At 36.6% G+C, this 21,279-nt stretch overlaps 1 protein-coding gene across 3 annotated transcripts in view; it reads left to right on the top strand.

Annotated features, from left to right (window-relative positions):
- The window catches only part of LOC128994606 (inactive dipeptidyl peptidase 10-like), a 221,978-nt gene that overhangs the window by 192,726 nt on the left and 7,973 nt on the right, over positions 1–21,279 (top strand). For all 3 annotated transcript variants that reach the window (XM_054419269.1, XM_054419268.1, XM_054419270.1), the window contains 10 exons: positions 1,511–1,722; positions 3,115–3,284; positions 3,728–3,834; positions 4,288–4,411; positions 5,042–5,271; positions 5,823–6,079; positions 6,809–7,023; positions 9,942–10,084; positions 12,139–12,333; positions 13,349–13,509. In XM_054419269.1, coding sequence (XP_054275244.1) covers positions 1,511–1,722; positions 3,115–3,284; positions 3,728–3,834; positions 4,288–4,411; positions 5,042–5,271; positions 5,823–6,079; positions 6,809–7,023; positions 9,942–10,084; positions 12,139–12,333; positions 13,349–13,509 — 1,814 coding nt within the window. The remainder of the gene's footprint in view (positions 1–1,510; positions 1,723–3,114; positions 3,285–3,727; positions 3,835–4,287; positions 4,412–5,041; positions 5,272–5,822; positions 6,080–6,808; positions 7,024–9,941; positions 10,085–12,138; positions 12,334–13,348; positions 13,510–21,279) is intronic.

Genomic DNA, 21,279 nt, shown 5'->3' with positions numbered 1-21,279 from the left:
ATGTTTTAGTATAAACAATATTTTCATTAATCAAATATTGTAAGAGTGGACATTTTACAGTTCAAGTCAAGTCAATGATCTGTTTTCACATAAACGTTTACAATGGAACCCGCATAGCTGGGTAAACAGGTGAAATTGTCAAATTCAATTACAAAACAACTTAAAACTATAAGATAAAAAAGGTTTAGAATAGAATTTCAAGTAGGTTGAAAATGATCATTTAGGAAATCTTGTACACTATAATAAGAGTTATCTGTAAGCAAATTAGACATCTTTTTTTAAATAAGTTACAATATTTAGTAGCATTTTTACTTAGAAAATTAAAAACTTTGGGTTGAACGCTGCTCTCCTCTAATAGCTGTTTTATCTGTTGCATCTTAAATCTTTAAATTTCACTGTTAAGATAAGCAAACTGGCAAACTTCTCTCATTTGCTCTTTTGAATTAGAAACTTTCCTGAATATGTTTACACTAGAGATAGCAACAACTTAGAGATGAAGTCTTTCAGAAAATATTCCTCAAACTTAACCGTATCCGTTGTCTGTGAAATCCTTGAAGTGATCGCAAAACAAACTTAACTTGATTTGATTTTATACAAAAGTGGCTGAAAAGTTTCCTATACAGTTCATAGTTTTTGGAAAAAACACTAAAATTAACTGAATTGAACAGTGTTATTTAATTTTGTTGGAATATATAATAACTTATAAAAATTGTATAACCTACCTGTACTTGTTAGTAACTAATCTTAAAACAGTTATTTTAGTATAGTCTGGATAAAGTATATACCTATTAAAATGTTGGCAAACCTGTTTATCTCCACTTTTATTTAGCTTATCTGAAGGTAAAGCATACTTTCTGGGGGCTTGGGCTGTATTCTTAAGGTTTTGACTTACTTGATCATGTTAACTTCTTCTGAAGGACCTTAACTCTTCCTTTCCAACACAGGTTGATAGTGTCTCTCTTTATCTCTTTCCAGGATTTTCGCCTCTTTCATTTAACTCCTCAATCAGTGTCCTTTTCCACGTGTTTCATAGTCCTTTCATTCTCCTGCTTCCAGCAGGGTTCCACTCCAATCAGAAATCAGAAATCCTTTTCTAAATTGTCCTGTGTTGTACCAATGTTCTTCATAATCTCCCTTCTATAATCCATGAATTTTTAGAAAATAGGGTTTAAGATGTCAGTGAAAACCAACATGTGTAAACTGTTAAATAGATACATCTTAATAACTTTTCTATTGTAAAATGGTGGAACAGTTGCAAATAAATAAATGTGTGCAATACATGACTTTTAATTCCTCACAGACCACACACATTATCTGCTTGCTATGCCAGTGCTTATTCAATAAAGTTGGCACAAGCTTTTTTAGGCGAAACCGGCCCAAAACCATTGAAACTTATTTAACCCTAATTTTTCATTGTATCAACAGTACAAAATAAAACATTATAAGATTCTTTTTAGTGAGTTGCACTACGTACCTTAGGTTTGTTCTTACTAATGTTATTTGCTTGCAGGGACATCATCCCCCTGACCCCCACCCCTGACGAGGACGACCACCCTTACCTACTACACGCCGCCTGGACTCCTCGAGGCCACTCTCTCATCATGGTGTATAACTACGATGTCTACTATCGCCCCACGCCTCGCGGACGACAGGTCTACAGGGTGTCCAAGACAGCTGTGCCAGGAGTCATCAGCAATGGCGTTCCGGACTGGCTGTATGAGGGTGTGTACAGATTAGAACCATTCATCTAACGATTTTTATTTGTCAAAATAAATAAACCATTTATATGCACCAACATGCGTATATAACAAAAACTTTTTGGGGCAATTTTTATTTGCTAAGCCTTCAGGTTCAAGAGATTATTCAGTGACTTAATTATGTTATGCCTATTACTTTCAAGTCTTTCCTTATCTTACAAATGCCAAAATACCGATTCTCTGAACAAAAGAGGGTTTTGATGAACACACACTGTACAGATAAGCAAAAAGGTAGCAAAAGTGTTAACTGTAATAACGTTTGATAGTTTGCACATAAAGTGCAACTATCAAAAAATGCACCCATCACTTCAACTTCCACCCGAGTCTTTCACTGTTTATTTTATCTTCCATCAAACGCTACCACAAACAGGTGGGTCATCTGTTAAATACAAGACCTGATGGAGACAGAAGTCCAATTCTCAATACTTGGTGATGTATTCTGACCAAGGACAATACCTTGGATTGCTTGGCTATTGATCAGTCACACCGGACAAACAATACTAGTCAACTCAAAGCCTAAACATGTAAATTATTGTAGCCTACTCCTAAGCAGCATACAACATTAAATGAGGTATTGCTCTAAACTTTGTTTGTACAGATGTTTACCTGATCGGTAAAATTCTAGTGTGCCCTATGTTGTTTAATGTTTTTTAATTTTATTTAGAGGGATCCTCTAATCTTTAGTTATAACACAAGATTACAAGCATTAGATTATAAATATATTTTTTATTGATACTAAATATGTGCTTGAATTTAAAATTGGGGTTAACATCAAATTAAGCTTTGCCTATACAGGAGGGAATATCTTAAAATTGATTTCAGCCACACAAGGAAAATAAGTCTCTGAAAGTATCTCTAAGATTCATCTTTAAATTAATAAGCAGGGACACAAAAATATATCTGTCAATGATGTAGAATTCTTTGAAACAAAAAGAGTATGTAGACAGGAGACAGCCTTGGGTCATGTAGGTATGTGGCTTGTTGTACAGAGTTAACGAACACCTGTAGTTGCCGAGAACTCTTCACCTTACTTGACATTACTTCTTCCCCTTCCACCCCTCTGCTTCTTCTCTACATTCTACCGATCTCATTGTCACTGACAATGTCAATAGTAAAGTACAAATATTACGCTAATTAGTTGATTATTTTTATAGTATTTACCAATGTGGAGAAAATTACATTTTAAAAATTGAATGTTTCTTATCAATTTAAAACATTGAAAATTATGATTTTTACGTAGGGATGTTGTTCTGTATATATGACTTAAGGATGAAAAGCGCTATCTCTTTGAAAAACAAACAAAAAAGCTAAATATGCTACTGTACTGTTGTTTTCAAATCCAACAACTCAATTCCAGAGGAGATTCTGAACCACAACACAGCCCTGTGGATGTCCGAGGATGGACACATGCTGCTGTACGCTTGCTTCAACGACACCCAGGTACAGGAGCTCAGGTTCCCATGGTACGGGGTAGCAGAGGAGGAACAGCCGCTGTACCCAGATATGAGGGGGCTACGCTACCCCAAGGTAAGTCAAACGCACATGTTGTAAGTTTCATTGATGAAGGGCTCTGAGTCAGGATTGTGGTTTAGTAGAATAAAGTATAAGTAGCCAGCTCAAAATTAAAAACCCCCAACTAATAACCCATAGAAGACACAGAAAATAAACAACACTTCATCCTCTGCGGACTCTGTCTTGTGTAGACAAAAAGATCTTGACAAAATTACTGTTGTAATGTCAGTATAATTTTACAAATTAAATTTACAGATTCTCATTGCAAGAACGACTTTGTCCTTAGTCAACACTAGACAAAGTCCAGGATCTGGTTCTAATTCATTACGATTAGGGAAGCGCTAATGGTGAGGACTTAATAGGTCAGGACAAATTTTTAAATAATTAAATAGTTCTTAAATATTTCTTTAGCTGTTTTGCAAGGATCTTTTTAGTTTAACCAATTTGTCTGATTGCAGCCCAGTACGAAGAACCCTGTGGTGACTCTGTACGTTGCAGACCTCGCTGACCCGAAGAATATACGAATAAGAGATCTAAAGGCTCCCATGGCACTGGGCCAGACCACGTAAGTTATCGATTAAGTTAAGATATGTGCCGATTATTCAATGACTGTCAATAAACACATGCTCTGCAACGTGTCTCGCTATCTTTTTCTAATCTTAGCGGAGGAAAAGGTTTTACAACCCGAGACATCTTAAGTGCTTTAATTATTACCGTACATTACACCAACACACCAGAGTGTAGCCTGTTTACAGGCAAAGATAAAAAAAGGATTTGAGTAGAAAGAATTGAATGAAGCTTTTTTTTACTGATTTGAGATCAGCTGGATGTTTACAGGACTATTTATTGAAAGCCCCACGGTCAAGGAAACTGATCAATTCTAAGCTAGCAGTGTTTGTTTGGCTCAACAATAGAACAAAATTAACTACCAATCTCTGAAAAGAATATCCTTTTTAGTTCCCTGTACAGTTTAGTACCACTTGTTTGCTGTTGATGATGTTGACTCTGTTTGTTACAGAGACTACTATTTCTGCGCAGTGACGTGGGTTAGTTCTACAGAAGTGTCAGTGATCTGGCTCAACCGAGCGCAGAATGTGTCTATGGTGACACTCTGCAAATCTCCCATGTGGTTCTGCCAGGAGGTGAGAAAAAAAAGAAATCACACCCTCAAATTCCAATACAAGTAGCACCCACCAGACACTTGGCAGGGGGCTTTACACTTTATTAACCGACTACAGTAGAGTATCGATTAACCAAGCTAAACAGACTGAATCAAGGTCGGATAATATAGACATTAGGAAGAAAAAATAAATTGTAAACATGTTAAGAAGTGTGAAATAAAGTTTACACGTTTACAAATCAATTCAATGTCCAAGTTTAACTTTCACTTGAAACCACTAACTTAATCTGTCCCAAGCTAAGCCATCACCACAAATAAAATAACCAACAAACACCATCACTGTAATCAAATGGGAATCACTCAAAATTTACCCAAATATTTTATGTGATCATTGGTCTCTTATCTTTCCCACGAGAACAGTTGTTTCAATACTACCCACTTTGGACCAATCTAGTACGGTTAAACCTTGATGTGCTGATAAAAATTGTCTGGAGAGGGAGTCAACTATACAGTGTTAAGTGACTCCACACAGAAATAGCATATGATTTCACGGCACTCAAGTTTTGTCTGCAGGGAGGGTTTAATGATTGAACATTGGATAATTTACTCCTGTATTAAACAATCTTACACACCTGTAACTATTGTTGTTCAGACGCAGAGGGTGAGTGGAGAGGGGAGAGGGTGGGTGGACTGTCCAGGCACCCCTCAGTTCTCGCCTGATGGTAACGTTTACATCACACTAGCGCCAGTGAGGGACGGCAACGCTGGGTACTACCGTCACATCGTGTCCGTCAACATACCCAAGAAACGGCTGCTGCCGCTGACACACGGCACCTTCGAAGTCAACAAGATAGTTGCGTGGGACCACACTAACCAGATTGTGTAAGAGCCTTTGGGCAGTTCATTTGTTTTGTCGAACATAAAATGTGTTTGTTTTGAAGGGTATAGAGCAATGACGAGAAGTGGTGGCAACGATTATTACAAGATATCAAGTATGAGGGAGTGAGAGAGTGATGGGGGGGGGGTTAATTAAGTTGTGGCTGGTGTAGTTATGTAAACAAATTCTCTACAGTCAAACAGACCAGTCGTTAATGACAGCTAGGTTCATGTATTTTAAAAACAACAATCTGAATTCATATTGAGGAATTTCTTGGACGTTCTGCCTGCTTATGTGAACAAGTGAGTCACTTTCTGAGATTAAGCAGGTATTATTTTTTGTTCTGTGAAACGTCAAGTATAAGTTTTGGGTCATTTGTCAAAAATATTGCTTAAATTTTGTTTGTCTGATGTGTAATGCTTAGTTACTTAATTCAATTCTGTGTCCATAACATAACCAACTTTACAACAACTGGCAAACTACTGTAAGGACAAAACTATACTTTTTATTAAATTACGAAATACACAAAAATATTTCGAAGTTAATGTTGTTGCAGATACTACCTCGGTGTGCCTCAGAACAAGCCTGGTCAGCTTCACTTGTACGCGGTGAGCTCGGCCGTGCCCAGGTCTGGCACTCCACTGACAGTGCCGCAATGTCTGACGTGTGGCGCCCCTGTACCTGCGCTGACAACACACTACGAGGGAGCCGCCACCCTCGGCTCTGGCACCAGAGACACCTACGACTGGGAGGACCAGCCTGAACCAGCCACCACCACGGAGGAACCTGAACGCAAGAGGAGGAAGAAGAAAGGTATGATTACTGTGATGATAAAGCTATCACAGTAAGTTGTATTTTATTTTCATTTGAGGATGTAAACAAAACTTTGTATTACTATTGAGGAGTTGTGAAAATTTTCTATACAAATCAATAAAGGAAATGCTCATGGCGTGTCAGGATCTGGAATCTAATTAATCAGACTATGAATATATTTATCATATCAGATATGATTCTTGTAAACTCCTGTTCACGGGGATTTTAAAAATTTTCCTTGTTACCACTTTTACTATTCAATCTCGTAACCAACCTTCTACTAAGTAATGCCTTTTCTGTAATTATAGTTTAATAATGCTCATTTAGCTGTTGAGTTACTACTTTCTTTTGGAATTTTTTCACTGTTAACAATAATAACTTAAGTTTATTTTTAGAGATATTTTTATCATGCAATCCTTAAGTAATTTTCCGATACAGTACTTATACATTACGTAATTTATAGGAAAGCTACTCTTAATCTACATGTTATTATGTCATGTTTTCTCTATATCTTTTTTATGTGTTTCAGAATAAATTTAAAGCTTTAAGTTTTTACTGTATTAAAATTGAATGTACCGTACCTATATGAATTTAGCTCATGCTTTCCTTAATTGCCATTTTTACGTGTGATGTGCCTAAGTAGAGACGGATTGATTTAAAAATTAATAATTAATAATGGAAAAAAATATAATGAAGAGTGGATTTTAAATTTTCAACTAATGATTTCAGAGCCGAGCTTCCGCTTGGAACCGCTCTACCGTCCTTGCACATATCACAACATCTACTTCAGCCCGGGACTGCAGTACTACATAGACGAGTGTCTGGGACCAGGCATACCAACCGTCACTCTCTACACCACCTATGGCAAGAACACGTCTGCACCTGCCATAGAAAACATCCAACCCCAGCTGTTGGCTACACTGCAGAACAACTCTAAACTATATGTGAGTGAAGCAGAAAACAGCTGATTTTTACAAAGCTGGCTTTCTTCAACTCTGTCTCAAAATATCTAAATAATCACAGAAAAGCACAACACAAAATAAATGTGAAATGTAACTTGAAACTAACGATAGTATTTTTGTGATTATTCAGTCCTAGTGATACCAGGGTCTGGTGTAAAATACTTATCTGTGCTGTATTTACCACAACAATATAAAATCGGGTGAGGTTTGGCAAGAACTAAATAATATGTCTTGGAACAAATAATATTGTATAAAAATACAGTTGTACAAATTAGATCAACAAATGGCCATTTTTGACCCTGAGAAATGTTTTAAAAACTTTTTGAGGTTTAAAACTAGAATAAGATGCCCAAGTTTAAGACTGGATTACATGAGCAAGTTTGCAAGATTATACTTGGAAAGTCGTAAGTAAGGAAGTAGGCTTGTCGGCCAGTACGACCCTCATTATAAACAATTTCTGACATCATTAACAAGATTACTACTTGTCGGTTGTGCACAAGCAGATTACCATGAACATCTCCAACGATCTCTCACCAACGTTGAGACGTGGTGCAATTAAAATGCAATGGAACTCAATGTTTCTAAGTGTCATGTTGTCTCATTCACAAGACTTGTAACATGTAGCACCTTTGACTACAAAATTGGTGGTGATATTCTGAGACGTGAGGATCGTGTGAGGGATCTTGGTGTCATACTTACTTCTACCTTGAGTCCTGCTGAGCACATCATTCATATTCCAATATGAAGCTGCGGGTAGTGGCGCAGCTTACGACGGTGGTCGAGTGCGAGAGAGAGCGATGGCGTGGTTTTTGTGTAGGGCAAGCGATGACAGCGCGATATCGAGACCAGTACTTGCTCCTTGACCTTGACCGCGGCGGCAGGACATTGCTGACTGATAAGGCTGACATTGGACTTGTGTCGTGGCTTATTAAGGCTAGAGCTCAGCTGATTCATTTGAATTATAAACCATGGAATGATGGAAGTGGGCTTTGCTCCCTTTGTAATTTAAATCAAGATGAAACAGTATTTCATTTTGTAGCAGAATGTCCAATTTTAAAAAACATTAGATTTAAATGGTTGGGTAGACATTTTTTGGCTCAAGCTGAGTTTATTTCATATTTAAATGGGGAGGATTGGAGTTTTTTCTGTAAATTTTTAAGGGAGGCTTGGTTTTATAGATGGGATTTAATCCAAGAATTTAATTTTTAATACGACTCTCTGCTGCATATACCACAGTTAGACGTTACTTATTTAATTGTTTTTTCTTATGTATATATTTAAAAAAAAATATATAAATATAAAAAAAATAAATGTTTTTGTAAATGAAGTTAAAAGTGTATAAATGATTGTTTTTTTCTTTTATATTACTGTACAGTTGGAATTGTTTTTTTTTTTTGTTAAGGATAAGGTATGTATGTTGCCAACCAAACAGACGGTCAACATTGACCATTGTTTAATAAGTGTTAGGTTTTTTATTTTAGCAATACCTATGTATTTTATTTTATGTGCAAGTTAGTGTTGTATATGTTGTACATATGGAGGTAGACATATTATGTAATTTGTACAATAAAGCACTTTTTCATTTCATTTCATTTCATTTCACATCATTCATATTATCGCAAGAGCTAATTCCATCTTAGGATTCATCCTTAGATCATCAAGAGACTTCAAGTCCCCACAGTCACTTCTAGTGTTATATAAGACCCTAGTGCGACCAGTTTTGGAGTATGGCTCTATTATCTGGTCACTTTATCAGCTTAGCCATATTGAAATGATAAATAAAGTACAATTACGCTTCCTCCGAGTCCTAGGTGTCCGACTGGGCTATGAGTATCGTGCCCCACCAATTTTGGAGCTTCAGGAGCGCTTCAACGACCAACCTCTCCATCTCAGAAGAAAGCTGCACGACATCCTTTTTTTTGTTTAAACTGGTCCGTAGTGAGATCGATTCTACCGATCTACTGGAGGGAATTAATTTCCTTATACCGAGAGGAACACGATCTTCGGATACATTTGCTCACTTGTACTTACCAACTAACTACTCTTTCAATTGTGGATTGGCCAGATTGCAGCGTCTTGGAAACAAAGTCGGATCACAAGTTGACTTCTTCAATGAACAGTTGTCTTCCTTCAGAAGAAAATGCTCCAACATTATCTTTGTTATGCCTGTTTTGTAGCTGATGTTTGTTTGTTTTTCCTAAATCTCTTTCATTCTTGTTATTCATTCATGGATTTATTGTTGTTTGTTGTTATTTTTTCACGTTGAACTTAATGTCATCATAGTTTATATTTTGTTAAATCTTGAGGAGATATTTGTTGTTGTTACTTTCAAAATCTATATGCTTTTTCTGAAGTCCAAATATAAAATTTTTTTGTTGTTGTTATTATCTGTACAATACTTTGTTAATGTTATTATCTGTAATTTTTGCCACGTTGTTGTTTTCTTGTTATTATTTTTGTTGCAATGCTGCTTTGTTTCATGGTCATTATGTTACTTATCTTGTATTTTTTGTTGTTATCTTTTCATTCTGGTCATGTGCTTAAAACACATATTTTGTAAATGGTGTATCCGTTGATATGAATAAATAAATAAATAAATAAATAAATTACCTAGTTTTATGATCAGTTTTCACAAAAGCCAGTAAGTATGGTCTGCATAGTTGATGGCAGATTACATTTTTTTAGAGAATTTTTAAAGTAGCTGTCGTGCGAGTGTGGTAGATACACTGGGCTAGTTTATGAGTTACAAGTAAAAATTCTGGGTAGTAAATGTCAATCTACCAAGTGTAATAGAGTTTTTTTTATTGAAAAAGTGATAGAATAATTCCATCCATTTTACTTTAAGATTCGCTCTTACACAGTGATTACATATTTTCTACCATGAAGTGTTCAAATTGCAGGACAGGATCTCCAAGGTGGCGTTACCTCAGGTGAAGACATTCCCTGTGCAGATCTCCGGTGGTTACCAGGCGCAAGTGCGACTACACCTGCCACCTGGACTGCGGGAGGAGGAGATCACACGATACCCACTCGTTCTGCAGGTGTAAGTAGCTACGGCACCTGCTGAATGACAGGGAGAAATGTTTAAGTTTTATTATAAGTATAGAAATTAGTCCATTATTGATTTATTTCAAAAAGACCAATGAACACATCAGTAAGGATTTGTAGATGTTTTAATCGGTTGGGGTGACTTGGCTAGCAGCGTTTTTTTTTCACAGAAGCTTGTATTGGTTGTCCTTGCCTGTCGGAAGGCATGTGGTAAAGATTGTGTCAATTAGGATGGCGTGTAGCGAGGGTGAGGGAAATGTTCCCAACAATACTGAGAGTCACACTACTAGGAGCTGGTAGTATTAAATTAATCCAACAGAAAATGATTGATGAGATGACTGCGCAAAAGAACAAAAGCGACTGAAGTAGGGATGGGTTCTTGGGAGTTTGAGCATCCTGTTTGCTTTTCTAATTGACATTATACTGCCTAACATAACAACACTCAAACCCTCAGAAAACGAGCAACAATTACCTAAACACAAGCCAAATGTTGATGTATTTTATCTCAGCTTAGGGGTGATAGCTATTGAATTAAAATTAAAATATTTCTCAGCTGGTGAAAAAAGCTGAAATGATATTTGCAGCTTAGGGACAGCCGATGTTGAAACAATTCCGCACTCTTTGTGTCAGCGACATCGCCAGTACAACAAAGCTAAAAAAGATATCAAACTCAATAACGGTACTGAAATGAAATGAAATGTGTTTATTGTCTTGTGAATTTATACAAATTATTGACAATGTCCGAAAAACTGCTAAAACTAGCATAGTCAATATACTAACTAAACTATAAACTAGCATGAATACAATATACAATATTTACAAGAGTACTACACACAAGGAGACATGTTACAATACATACTTTAATATTACAACCAAATAATCTTATTGTTCAGAAAAATGCAAGGCATTTAGAATAATGAAAGTTATTAAACCCCATAACCAACTAAATCCAACAGTAATTTGATAAATTTGCTAGCTCCTACTTAAAAATTAATAAAAGGCATTTCAAAAAAATCTTTTAGAGAATAAAAAGGGTTGTTCAAAAGCCATTTGTAGAATTTAGATTTAAAAGTTTTATTAGGATATTTTGTTATTAAATGTATTAGCTTGTTGTATATTTTTAGTGAGATTACAATATGACTTTTAAGAGTTTTAGACAGTCTAAAAAAATCTATGGTAGCAACGTTTTTATTCCTTGTATTATGAACATGAGAATTTTGTTTGATAAGGTTGGGATTTTTTAGAATATATGATACAGAGTCAAATATATAAATGTTAATTACTGTTGGAATTTGTAGCTGAATGAACAGGGGTTTACAGTGTTCCTGTTGGGGTTCACAAGATATGATTCTAACTAACTTCTTTTGTAAGACTAAAATTTCCTCTATCCTACTGCAATTTCCGTAAAAGATAATATTGTATCTGAAAATGGATTGGAAATAAGCAAAGTAGGCTGTTTTAATATAATTTTGATCTATACAATGTTTTAGTTTAGTTATAAGACAAATTACCCTTGAAAGCTTAGAACTTATGTAATCTATATGATCTCCCCAAGAAAGGGTCTTATCCAGATAAATACCAAGAAATTTAACATTGTCTACATAACCATCCAACATATTTGATTCACAGGGTCTAAGGCTAAAAACAATTTTTTGAGTTTTATCTTTGTTTAAGAGGAAGCCGTTTGATTCAAACCAAATAGAAGCTTCATTGATTGAGTTTTGAGCTAACTCTTGAAGTTGTTTAAGATCGGGATTAATATTTAAAAATGTTGTATCATCTGCATACAAATAAGTTTTACTGGTTATACATTCTGGGAGGTCGTTAATACAAATTAAAAATAATAGAGGACCTAGAACAGATCCCTGAGGCACGCCATATTTCATTTTTAATTCTTGGGACCATTCTCCATCAATATTGACTTTTTGTATTCTATTGTTTAAGTATGATTTGAAAAAAGAAAGTGGAGATCCGTTGATACCATAAAAACTCAAAAGTTTCACATTTTATTATTTTTCTATTAAAATATGTGAATCCTTGTTCTTGCAGTTACGGTGGCCCTGGGTCCCAGCTAGTGACTGATCGTTGGAAGGTGGATTGGAACACCTACTTAGCCAGTAGCCGAGACCTGATAGTGGCTCAGATAGACGGGCGGGGCTCGGCGGGGCAAGGCTACCTGATGCTGCACCAGGTCTATCACCGCCTCGGCACTGTAGAGGTGGCCGATCAGCTGGAAGTAGCTGAGTAAGTATTGATTTACACAGAAGTGATCGTAAAAAGTGCAGATAGTTCTAGTTTTAGTAGTGATTAACATATAGATATATTGTAAAAACAAGCATTACCACTGTAAAATAATGATTTATTTCCAAAAAAAGACTGTTTAATCACGTTCATTTTTGTTTAAAACAGCGACGTAAACCTAGATGCAAACTTTAAGCTTGAGTATGAATTTAGGAGTGTAGGATGGAGTGAGATAATCAGTGTAGCTTTTTACTGGCTAAGATCAGCTGTTTTCTTTAGCCAGGACCATTTATTAAAAGCACAAGTATTATGAATGACTGCTGAGTTCAGTTTTGAAAGAACAATAACTATAGTTCGGCCGCTTAGAAAACGACCTCCTCCAGCATTGGTTTAGCATTAGCGCGCAGGTCGTTTTCTAAGCGGCCGAACTATACCCACTAATATTTGGGAATGAACCCGAGACCTTTTGGTTGTGAGGGGAGCCCTATAACCACACAGCTACCCTGATAAATTTTATAGCAGTGGCAGTGGTAGATGATAAGACATTTGACATGTTCCCATATTCTGATATATTTGACATATTCAGATCAATTCCTATAAATTATTTGAAAAAACATCTATTGGTCAAAGTTGATGGGACCAGATGTACAGGACTGAATAGGACAATTCTTGTGTGAATTTATCCGATAGTCATGTAGGTACCATTTTGCTTTTTACAAAGGATCACATAGTCAAGCAGTTAAGAGCCTCTAGTATTTACAGTTACTCATAAACATGTTAACCCTCTGGATTACGTTTTTTACAAATAAAATGTTAAATAGTTGCACTGTCAACAATCCATTTTTTCTTGTAGCTAACAAGGATTCTAAACTAAAGTTTCATTTTCAAGCTGAAGTATACAATTAGTGGGAAAAATCCTCTTATCTTTGGGGTTGTGAAGAGTTGTCATACACATTTAACACTTACACAAACACTGATCTACATTGTTCTATACTTAGCAGTCTGTTGATGTTCCTAGATACCTGAAGGACAACCTCCACTTCATAGACAAGCGTAGAGTTGCTGTGTGGGGGTGGAGCTACGGAGGGTTTGTGTCAGCCAAACTACTATCTACCCCTGACCAGGATGTCTTTCAATGTGGCATATCTGTGGCTCCCGTCACCTCGTGGAAACTCTATGGTATTTCAATCCATTTTAAATAAAAGGGAAAATGTTGCTCTTGGTTTTACCTGAAAGGCTGAAATATTTTTGTGAAGGTAGTTTCTCTGCAAAGATTTCCTGGGAAAGATTAAGAATGCTAGAAATGTTTTGATGGGCAATGTTTTTGGCTCAAGGAATTGTTGCAACATCAAAGTCAAGTGAACAAGAAAGTTGTTTTTTGATATGGAAGCATTTAAAGTCATCAGTTGAGATGGAAAATATCATATTTTTCATTATCATTACCATACTAGTGTACCTGTTGCTCGAATTCGAGCAATTGCAAAGCATTACAGGCGACTCAAAGATTATGGAAATACTCACGATCTACACAACAGTTAGATATAATCAAAATCTTTTGTAAATATCTTATCTTTTTTCAAAAAGCTGATCTTGTTTTTTTTTAGTGTTTTTAGTGTAAAAAAACATTAATTCTATTTCTTCTACTTGGCTGTGTTCTATGACTTTTTCTATGTTTCAATTGTTTGCAAATCAGTTATTTCAATGATTGCTCAAGAAATGTAGCACAGTGTTAATTCAGTTTTATTTTTAGCCTATATCAAAATTGTCCAGGATTTCCATTGTAATAACTACACCAACCCAAGTTTCGTCTACAGATGCAATATGCCAAAGAATATCACCTACGTACAATCTCCAAGAAGTGGTAAAAACGGCAGAAACCAACCAATACAATAGATATAAGTTAACTCCATAAGAAATAATTTCTAAAGTGACTGTGATATAAGAATTTTCCACTGATTTGGTAATAGAACATTATATTGCAAAATATGACACGATGCAAAAGAAAATCAATTTTAAAATCAAAAAAATTCATTGCAAATACTGTACTTCATTTTGACAAATTCAATAAATCACAATTTAAATATTAACAGCTGTTGCATTAAAAAGTAGTGTAGAATAATGCATATGGTCGTAATGTAAACAAATCTGAAGAGGCAACTTTAAAGGCTTTTGGGGCAGAGCCCCAAGGGTATTTACCTCTTTACTATTTTGATGGCTCATCTACAGACCAAGACCTTTCTTTAGAGACCCCTACCAAGTTTCTACGCCCAGCCGTTCTTTCAAATTAGCTGTGACAAAAACCTCGTTTTCCTCCATAAGAATAACATGGGATGGGAATTTAAAGGCCACGGGGGCAGAGCCCCAAGGGAATTCACCATGTTTCTCTTTTGATGGCTCATCTACAGACCAAGACCTTTCTTTAGACACCCCTACCGAGTTTCTACGCCCAGCCGTTCTCTCAAATAGCTGTGACAAAGAAAAACAGTTTCAAATCAATATATAGATTAATTATTTTATTATCATATTTTAGGCAAATGTAATATTTTATAACTATAAATTATACTTCAAAGAGTAAACGTAATGTTGTCACACTATGGTTGGTTCTGTTAAGTGGTACAAAATATAGTATAGGAACTGTAAGATAATATAAAATACTAATAAATGCTGCAAGTAAAGAATGTGTTTATTATTCAACAAGAGTCATCATCACAACAACAACAAACTAAATTATAAAACATATGTTAAATGCAAAGGCATATGAATGACACTACATCTCCCCTTCCTCATTATATTTACTCATATCTTATTGGTGGTCTGATAGTTCTGCTCGATCTTCTTATTCCATCATTGTGGTTTGGCTGCACCCTCCTTCCACGGTAAACATCGTCAGAATCGTCATTCTCTTTTCTTGGTAGGGGAATGAGATGCCATCTGTTTCGTCTTACATCATTCCCATTACTCAATGATACTATGTAGGATCGAGGTAGATTGGTTGTTGTTCTTATGGTTCCTTTCGCACTAATATCTTTAACCCAGACTCTCTCTCCTACTGCTAAAGGTGGAAGTTCTTTGACGCCTCTTCTGTTGTCAAAGTTTTTCTTGACTCTGTCTCTTATTCTCTTGTCACAGTTTCGAAAGGATTCTATTTGATCTTTTCCAACCACTTGAAAGTCGTTGAGAGAAGGTAAAGTTGTTCTTAGTTTTCTACCATACAGCAGCTCTGCAGGTGATAACCCCGATTCCAATTTGGTGGTCCTGTAAGCTAATAGACCAAGATTGGGATCCGGACACTTTAGTAGAATCCTCTTGGCTATAGATACAGCGTTTTCAGCTTCTCCATTCGATTGAGGAAAGTGTGGACTACTAGTTACAGCTCTAAATCCGTACTCTTTTGCGAAACCTTTGAACTCGTCAGAAGTAAACTGAGTACCTCCATCTGTACGAATTTCTAGAGGGATCCCGTGTCGTGCAAAAATGTTTTTCATCCTTCCAATAACTGCCGCTGAAGTCAAAGTATTGAGTTCGATGAGCTCTAAAAATCGTGAGAAATAATCTTGTATTACCAAATACCAGTTTTGGTTACATTTCAAAATATCTGCACATAAATGGGTCCAAGGCTCTTGAGGAAGCTGTGTAGACATCAGAGGCTCCTTTCGCTGTAGTCTGTGTTCTATACATGTTGGACAATTTTCCACTGTAGTACTAATTTCTGTTGAACAGCCTGGCCACCAAACAGATTCTTGAGCACGCCGCCGACATTTCACTATACCCAAATGTCCCTCATGTAATCTTGATAAGATTTCTTTTCTCAAGGCCTTTGGAATGAACATCCTCCTTCCCTTAACAATTAATCCATCTTCCAAAGTGAGTTCATTGCGATACTTCCAGAATATCGAATTTTTCCGCCATGTATTCTCTTGGATGCATTTTAAGAGCTCCTGTCCTTCCGGGTCTTCATGTTGGGCATTCTTAATTTCCAACAGCCGTTTATCAGAACAAGGCAATGCATCAATTATGCTTCTTACAAACATTTCTTCCTCCAGATTCTCGATAACCTCATTCTCCCGATCCATTGGTGAAATTTCAGGGCTTCTTGATAGTAAATCTGCAGTTACATTTTCTTTCCCCGGGATGTGAACAACTTCGTAGTCAAAATTTTGTAATCTCATACGAAAACGTTGCAGCCGAGAAGAAAGATCAGAGATCGGCTTTGAACCCATTATCTCAGTCAGAGGCTTATGATCTGTGTAAAGCTGGAACCTTTTACCAAGAATAAAGCTAGAAAATCTTTCGCAAGCCCAAGTTAAGCCGAGAGCTTCTTTTTCAATGGTAGCATATCTTGACTCTGTTTCTGTTAATGTCCTCGATGCAAATGCTAATGGACGCCAATCCTTTCCATCAAACTGCTCGATCACTGCCCCTAAACCATAAGATGACGAATCTGCCATTACACGGGTTTTCGCTTCTCTGTTGTAGTTGGCCAATACAGTATCATTAGCTACGACCTTCTTCAATTCCTTAAAAGCTTGTTCTTGAGGCTCATCCCAAGTCCATTCAACTCCTTTTTTAAGGAGACTTCTGATTGGTGCTGTTTTTTCAGCTAGATGAGGAACGAACTTCATTAATTGGTTTATCATTCCCAAAAACTGTCGAACCTCCGTTATACTCTGGGGGCTTTTCATGGCCAGAATAGCTTTAGTCTTCTCTGGGTCAATACTGACTCCCTGCGATGAGACAACGTGTCCGAGGAAAATCACACTTTCTACTCCAAACTTACATTTGTTTTTGTTTAACGTGATACCATTTTCTGAGAGTCTCTTTAGTACCAGTTTGACTCTGCTGTCATGTTCTGCTTCTGTCTTCCCCATTATCAAGATATCATCCGCTTGATTCACTACGCCTGGGATATCTGAAAGCATTTGACTCAGTCGGAATTGGAAAACCTCCGGTCCAGAACAGATTCCAAACGGAAGTCTCTTGAAGAAATATCGCCCGAACGGTGTAATGAACGTGGTGAGTTTAAATGAATCACTGTGAAGTGGAACCTGCCAGAATCCATTGGCAGCATCCAACTTAGTGAAAAGCTTACCTCCTTCCAACTTAGCTAGAGACTCATCCACTGATGGAAGCTGCAACAATTCTCTTTTCACATGTTGGTTCAATTTTGTGTAATCAACACAGAGTCTAATTCTACCATCACTCCTTGGAACCACTACTACGGGAGAACACCAGTCAGTAGGTTCAGTTACTGGTTCTATTACACCATCAGCAAGCATCCTGTCCAATTCATATTTAACCTGTTTGTGGAGCGAGAAAGCCACCCTCCTCGGTGACATAACAGCATAAGGTTTTGCATCTTCGTGCAGCCTAATCTTGTATGGATGATTCATTCTACCCATGCCCTCAAACACTTTTGGATATTGACTCTGGAGTGATTCACCATCTACAAGATTAACGTTAAACGTAAGTAACTCCAGTTTCAACAATGCATTTCTACTCATTAGAGGTGTACTTTGGGACGGCAAGACATATATGTCTTCTAATATTTGCTTATTGCCATACATAATTTCAGCTGAACAGACACCCACAACAGTCAATTTAGTCTGGCCCGGCCCAAAAAGAACTTTATGGGTAGGACGGATTACAAGTTTGAGGTCAAGTGCAAGTGTACTTCCCATAACAGAAACGTCTGCCCCAGAGTCCATCTTAAACTCTACTGGTTGACTATTTACCTTTACCACTACACTCGGACATTCACCTTGCTTAAAGTTTACTTCACCTAAATGTCCTTTTTTTGAATCAATCAAATCGTCTGAGTCAACTTCCTTAATCTCTTTTACCTCCTTTGGTTTGTTTGGACAACATTTTGCAAAGTGACCACGAAATTTGCACTTGGAACACTTTTCTCCAAAAGCAGGACATTCCCGAGGGCCATGAGTTGTTCCACAGCGACGACAGGAAAATGTTTTAGTAGTTTGAGCCACACGTTTATTATTATCAAAAGGTTTTGAACTTACCCCAAATACATCTTCCCTGGATGGTTTATCTCTAATTACAGCTTGCTGTTTAGACATTGCTTCTGCTTGACGTACTCTCGTGATTGCCTTATGAAGGGTCAATGACTCGTCTAATTGTAGAGACTCTGATAAGTTTTGGTTATGAACACCAATAACAATTAAGTCTCGTACTAAACTGTCCTTGAGCTGTCCAAACTCGCAACTTTCCGCAAGTTTGTGCAAGTCATTGACAAAAGCATCCACCGGTTCACCTGCACTTTGCCTACGTTTTAGAAATTTAGCTCTTTCGTAGACCAAATTTCTTTTAAGGCCTAAGTACCTCGCAAAGGCATTTACTACATCCTCATAACTTAACTCTTTTTCTTCACCTAGTCCAAATGTTTCAAAAAGACCTTCACCTTCCTGCCCTAAAGTATATAAAAGGGTGCTTATTTGCTGGTGGTCCGGTTTAAGATACAACTCCGATGCCTGCCTGTAACGTTCAAACCGCTTAATCCATACAGGCCACATAGCTGGGTTGGTAAAATCAAATATTTCAGGAGCACTTAGTGGTGCCTGTAGACCTATCACTATTGGTGCTGGCTTTGATTGGGTACTAATCATTTTCATAGATTTATCAGAGCCTATTTGAAACTTACTTCTATGTCGTGGACCAACTGCCTCATCTCCAGAATCTTCAGTTGTAAACTCGTCCTCTTCCTTTTTGGACTTTCTAGAAGATTTCTTGTTAGGTCTTGGCATATTTTAAATGTTTACTAGTAAACCCGTGCGGCTCAACGCGCCGCAAAATAACATATGAATTTAGTAAACCAATTCCTTGTGTTATATATTGACTCCAAGTAGAAAATTAAATACAGTACAGTAATGAAGTCTTAGAAGGAAAGCAGTCCAACTATTATCTAACTGTATATGTCTTATATTTAGTAAATTAATAAGTCATCAAGTAAATTATAGTTATTTTTTAAACATTTTAAAACACATTTAATCAAACATTTTGATAAAAACAATATGTAGCACATTTTATGGACTTAAAAATGCTGCTAGAAGAAACACACCTATTAAAAATAATCACTAAACAATATATTTTATTCACAGAAGTACTTCCTTGAAAACTACATTTTTTGTCGTGAAATCCCCTTCAGGAAGATTACCCTGGTCAGAATTTTCCGTAATGAAAATGCGTACACCATCAAAACATGTAGCCCTACTTAAAGCAACATATAGTTGCCCATGACTGAAAACTGGTCTGGGTAAGAACAGTGCTACTCTTTTAAGGGATTGTCCTTGAGCTTTATTTATTGTCATTGCAAATGACAAAGCTAACGGAAATTGGCATCTTTCCATTTTAAATGGTAAGTTTGTTTCCGATGGGCACATTTTTATCCTCGGAATTAAAATATGTCCCCCCGTACTTGTTCCAGTCAGGACTTTACATTCTATTAAATTGTTAAATATTTTGGTCACTTGGAGCCTTGTTCCATTAATGAGGCCCTTTGATGTATTGATATTCCTCATCAATAAAACCACTGCCCCCTTTTTTAAAATCAATCTGTGTCTTGGCAATCCACTGACCTCTATATTGTTTAAAAACTCAGTTGGGCATTCTAGATGGGCGTTTAAATTCTCTGTAAGCAAACTATCGATGCTTTCGTACACCTTGGGCTCACCTGGCAGTTTATCCAAGACTTTGTTGTTGATCAAATCACAGTCACTGTTTTTTGGAGCTAAAATAGCTTTGTCTTTCATTTGACCACTTTCTATACTTTCAACGACGTTCGGGTAGATGAAATCAACAGGACATCCAACACCAAGCAATCTTGCTGGCAAAATAGGGAATCCGTCAGCTGTTACTGGCAATGTACCGTTTCCAACTTGAAGTAAAAATTGAGCAAAGTCACATTCTCCTTCGTTCAAACGCATATTTGTGCAGAGCTCTAACCTTTTTACTTTTGGCCACAATGGATTGCTTTTTAAACAATTTTCAATGACAACAGTGCGGCTAGCGTGAGGGACGACCGGTAATGTTTGACGGAAATCCCCAGAAAAAAGGACTATCTTTCCAGCAAATGGAATTTGTTTTAGGATTGGATTATTAGTTAGGTCTCTAAATAGTCTATCAATAACCGTTAATGCCGCAGAAGGTGTCATGCTTATTTCATCAATTATCAATAATTTTGCGGAGTCCAGGTAACGGCCATGTGCAGAGTTCGGAGTCACTCCAGAGACAGAATTCTCTAAAATGGGAATTGGAAGTTTGAACTGATTATGCAAAGTACGTCCACCCTCTATTAAACTGGCAGCAATACCTAAAACAATGACAATCAAATAATAAACTAATAAAAATCTAAGTTTTCCATACAATTAATATGCCCTAATGAAATTGTATGAAATAAAAATGTTTTTTCTAATTTCTTTGTATAATAACTCAAATAAGTGTAATTTTAAGGTTAAAAATTATTAATTTAATCTTTATTCAAAAAAATATTACCTGTAAAGGCTACTGGAAGCACAACCATGTCCATACTTTTAAGCTTGGCTAAAAGTGTTTTCTGTATGAATGTCTTTCCACATCCAGCAGGAGCGTCAATATAAAATAAATTGTCCATAATAATATCATTGGTCAAAACCTTTTGAAGTATTGAATCAATGATTCGCTTTTGTTCCTCATTAGCTACTAAATACAACTCTTCGAATTTAGCTAGTTCATTTTCCTCATTAATTTGGTCTAACAATTGATTATTACGGGTAGGTGTAGGCAGACCGAGATCGCCACAACTTGTGTTGTGAGTTATAAGAATGTCTTCAATTTGAATCAAAGCTTGATTAAATGCTTCTTCCTCTACCAATCCATGGTTTTGTAGATCTTCTACCATAAACGTTTTATACTGGTTCCAAAGATCCAAACAATCTGTCGGTACGTTCAGTCCTAGAA

This window comes from Macrosteles quadrilineatus, unplaced genomic scaffold (genome assembly GCF_028750875.1).
Source record: "Macrosteles quadrilineatus isolate MER2022 unplaced genomic scaffold, UCM_ALF_1.0 Scaffold_5__1_contigs__length_97177068, whole genome shotgun sequence".
In the NCBI taxonomy this organism is placed as follows: Eukaryota; Metazoa; Arthropoda; class Insecta; order Hemiptera; family Cicadellidae; genus Macrosteles; species Macrosteles quadrilineatus.
The sequence above is the reverse complement of the archived record's forward strand: the minus strand, read 5'-3'. Positions and strand labels throughout refer to the sequence as shown.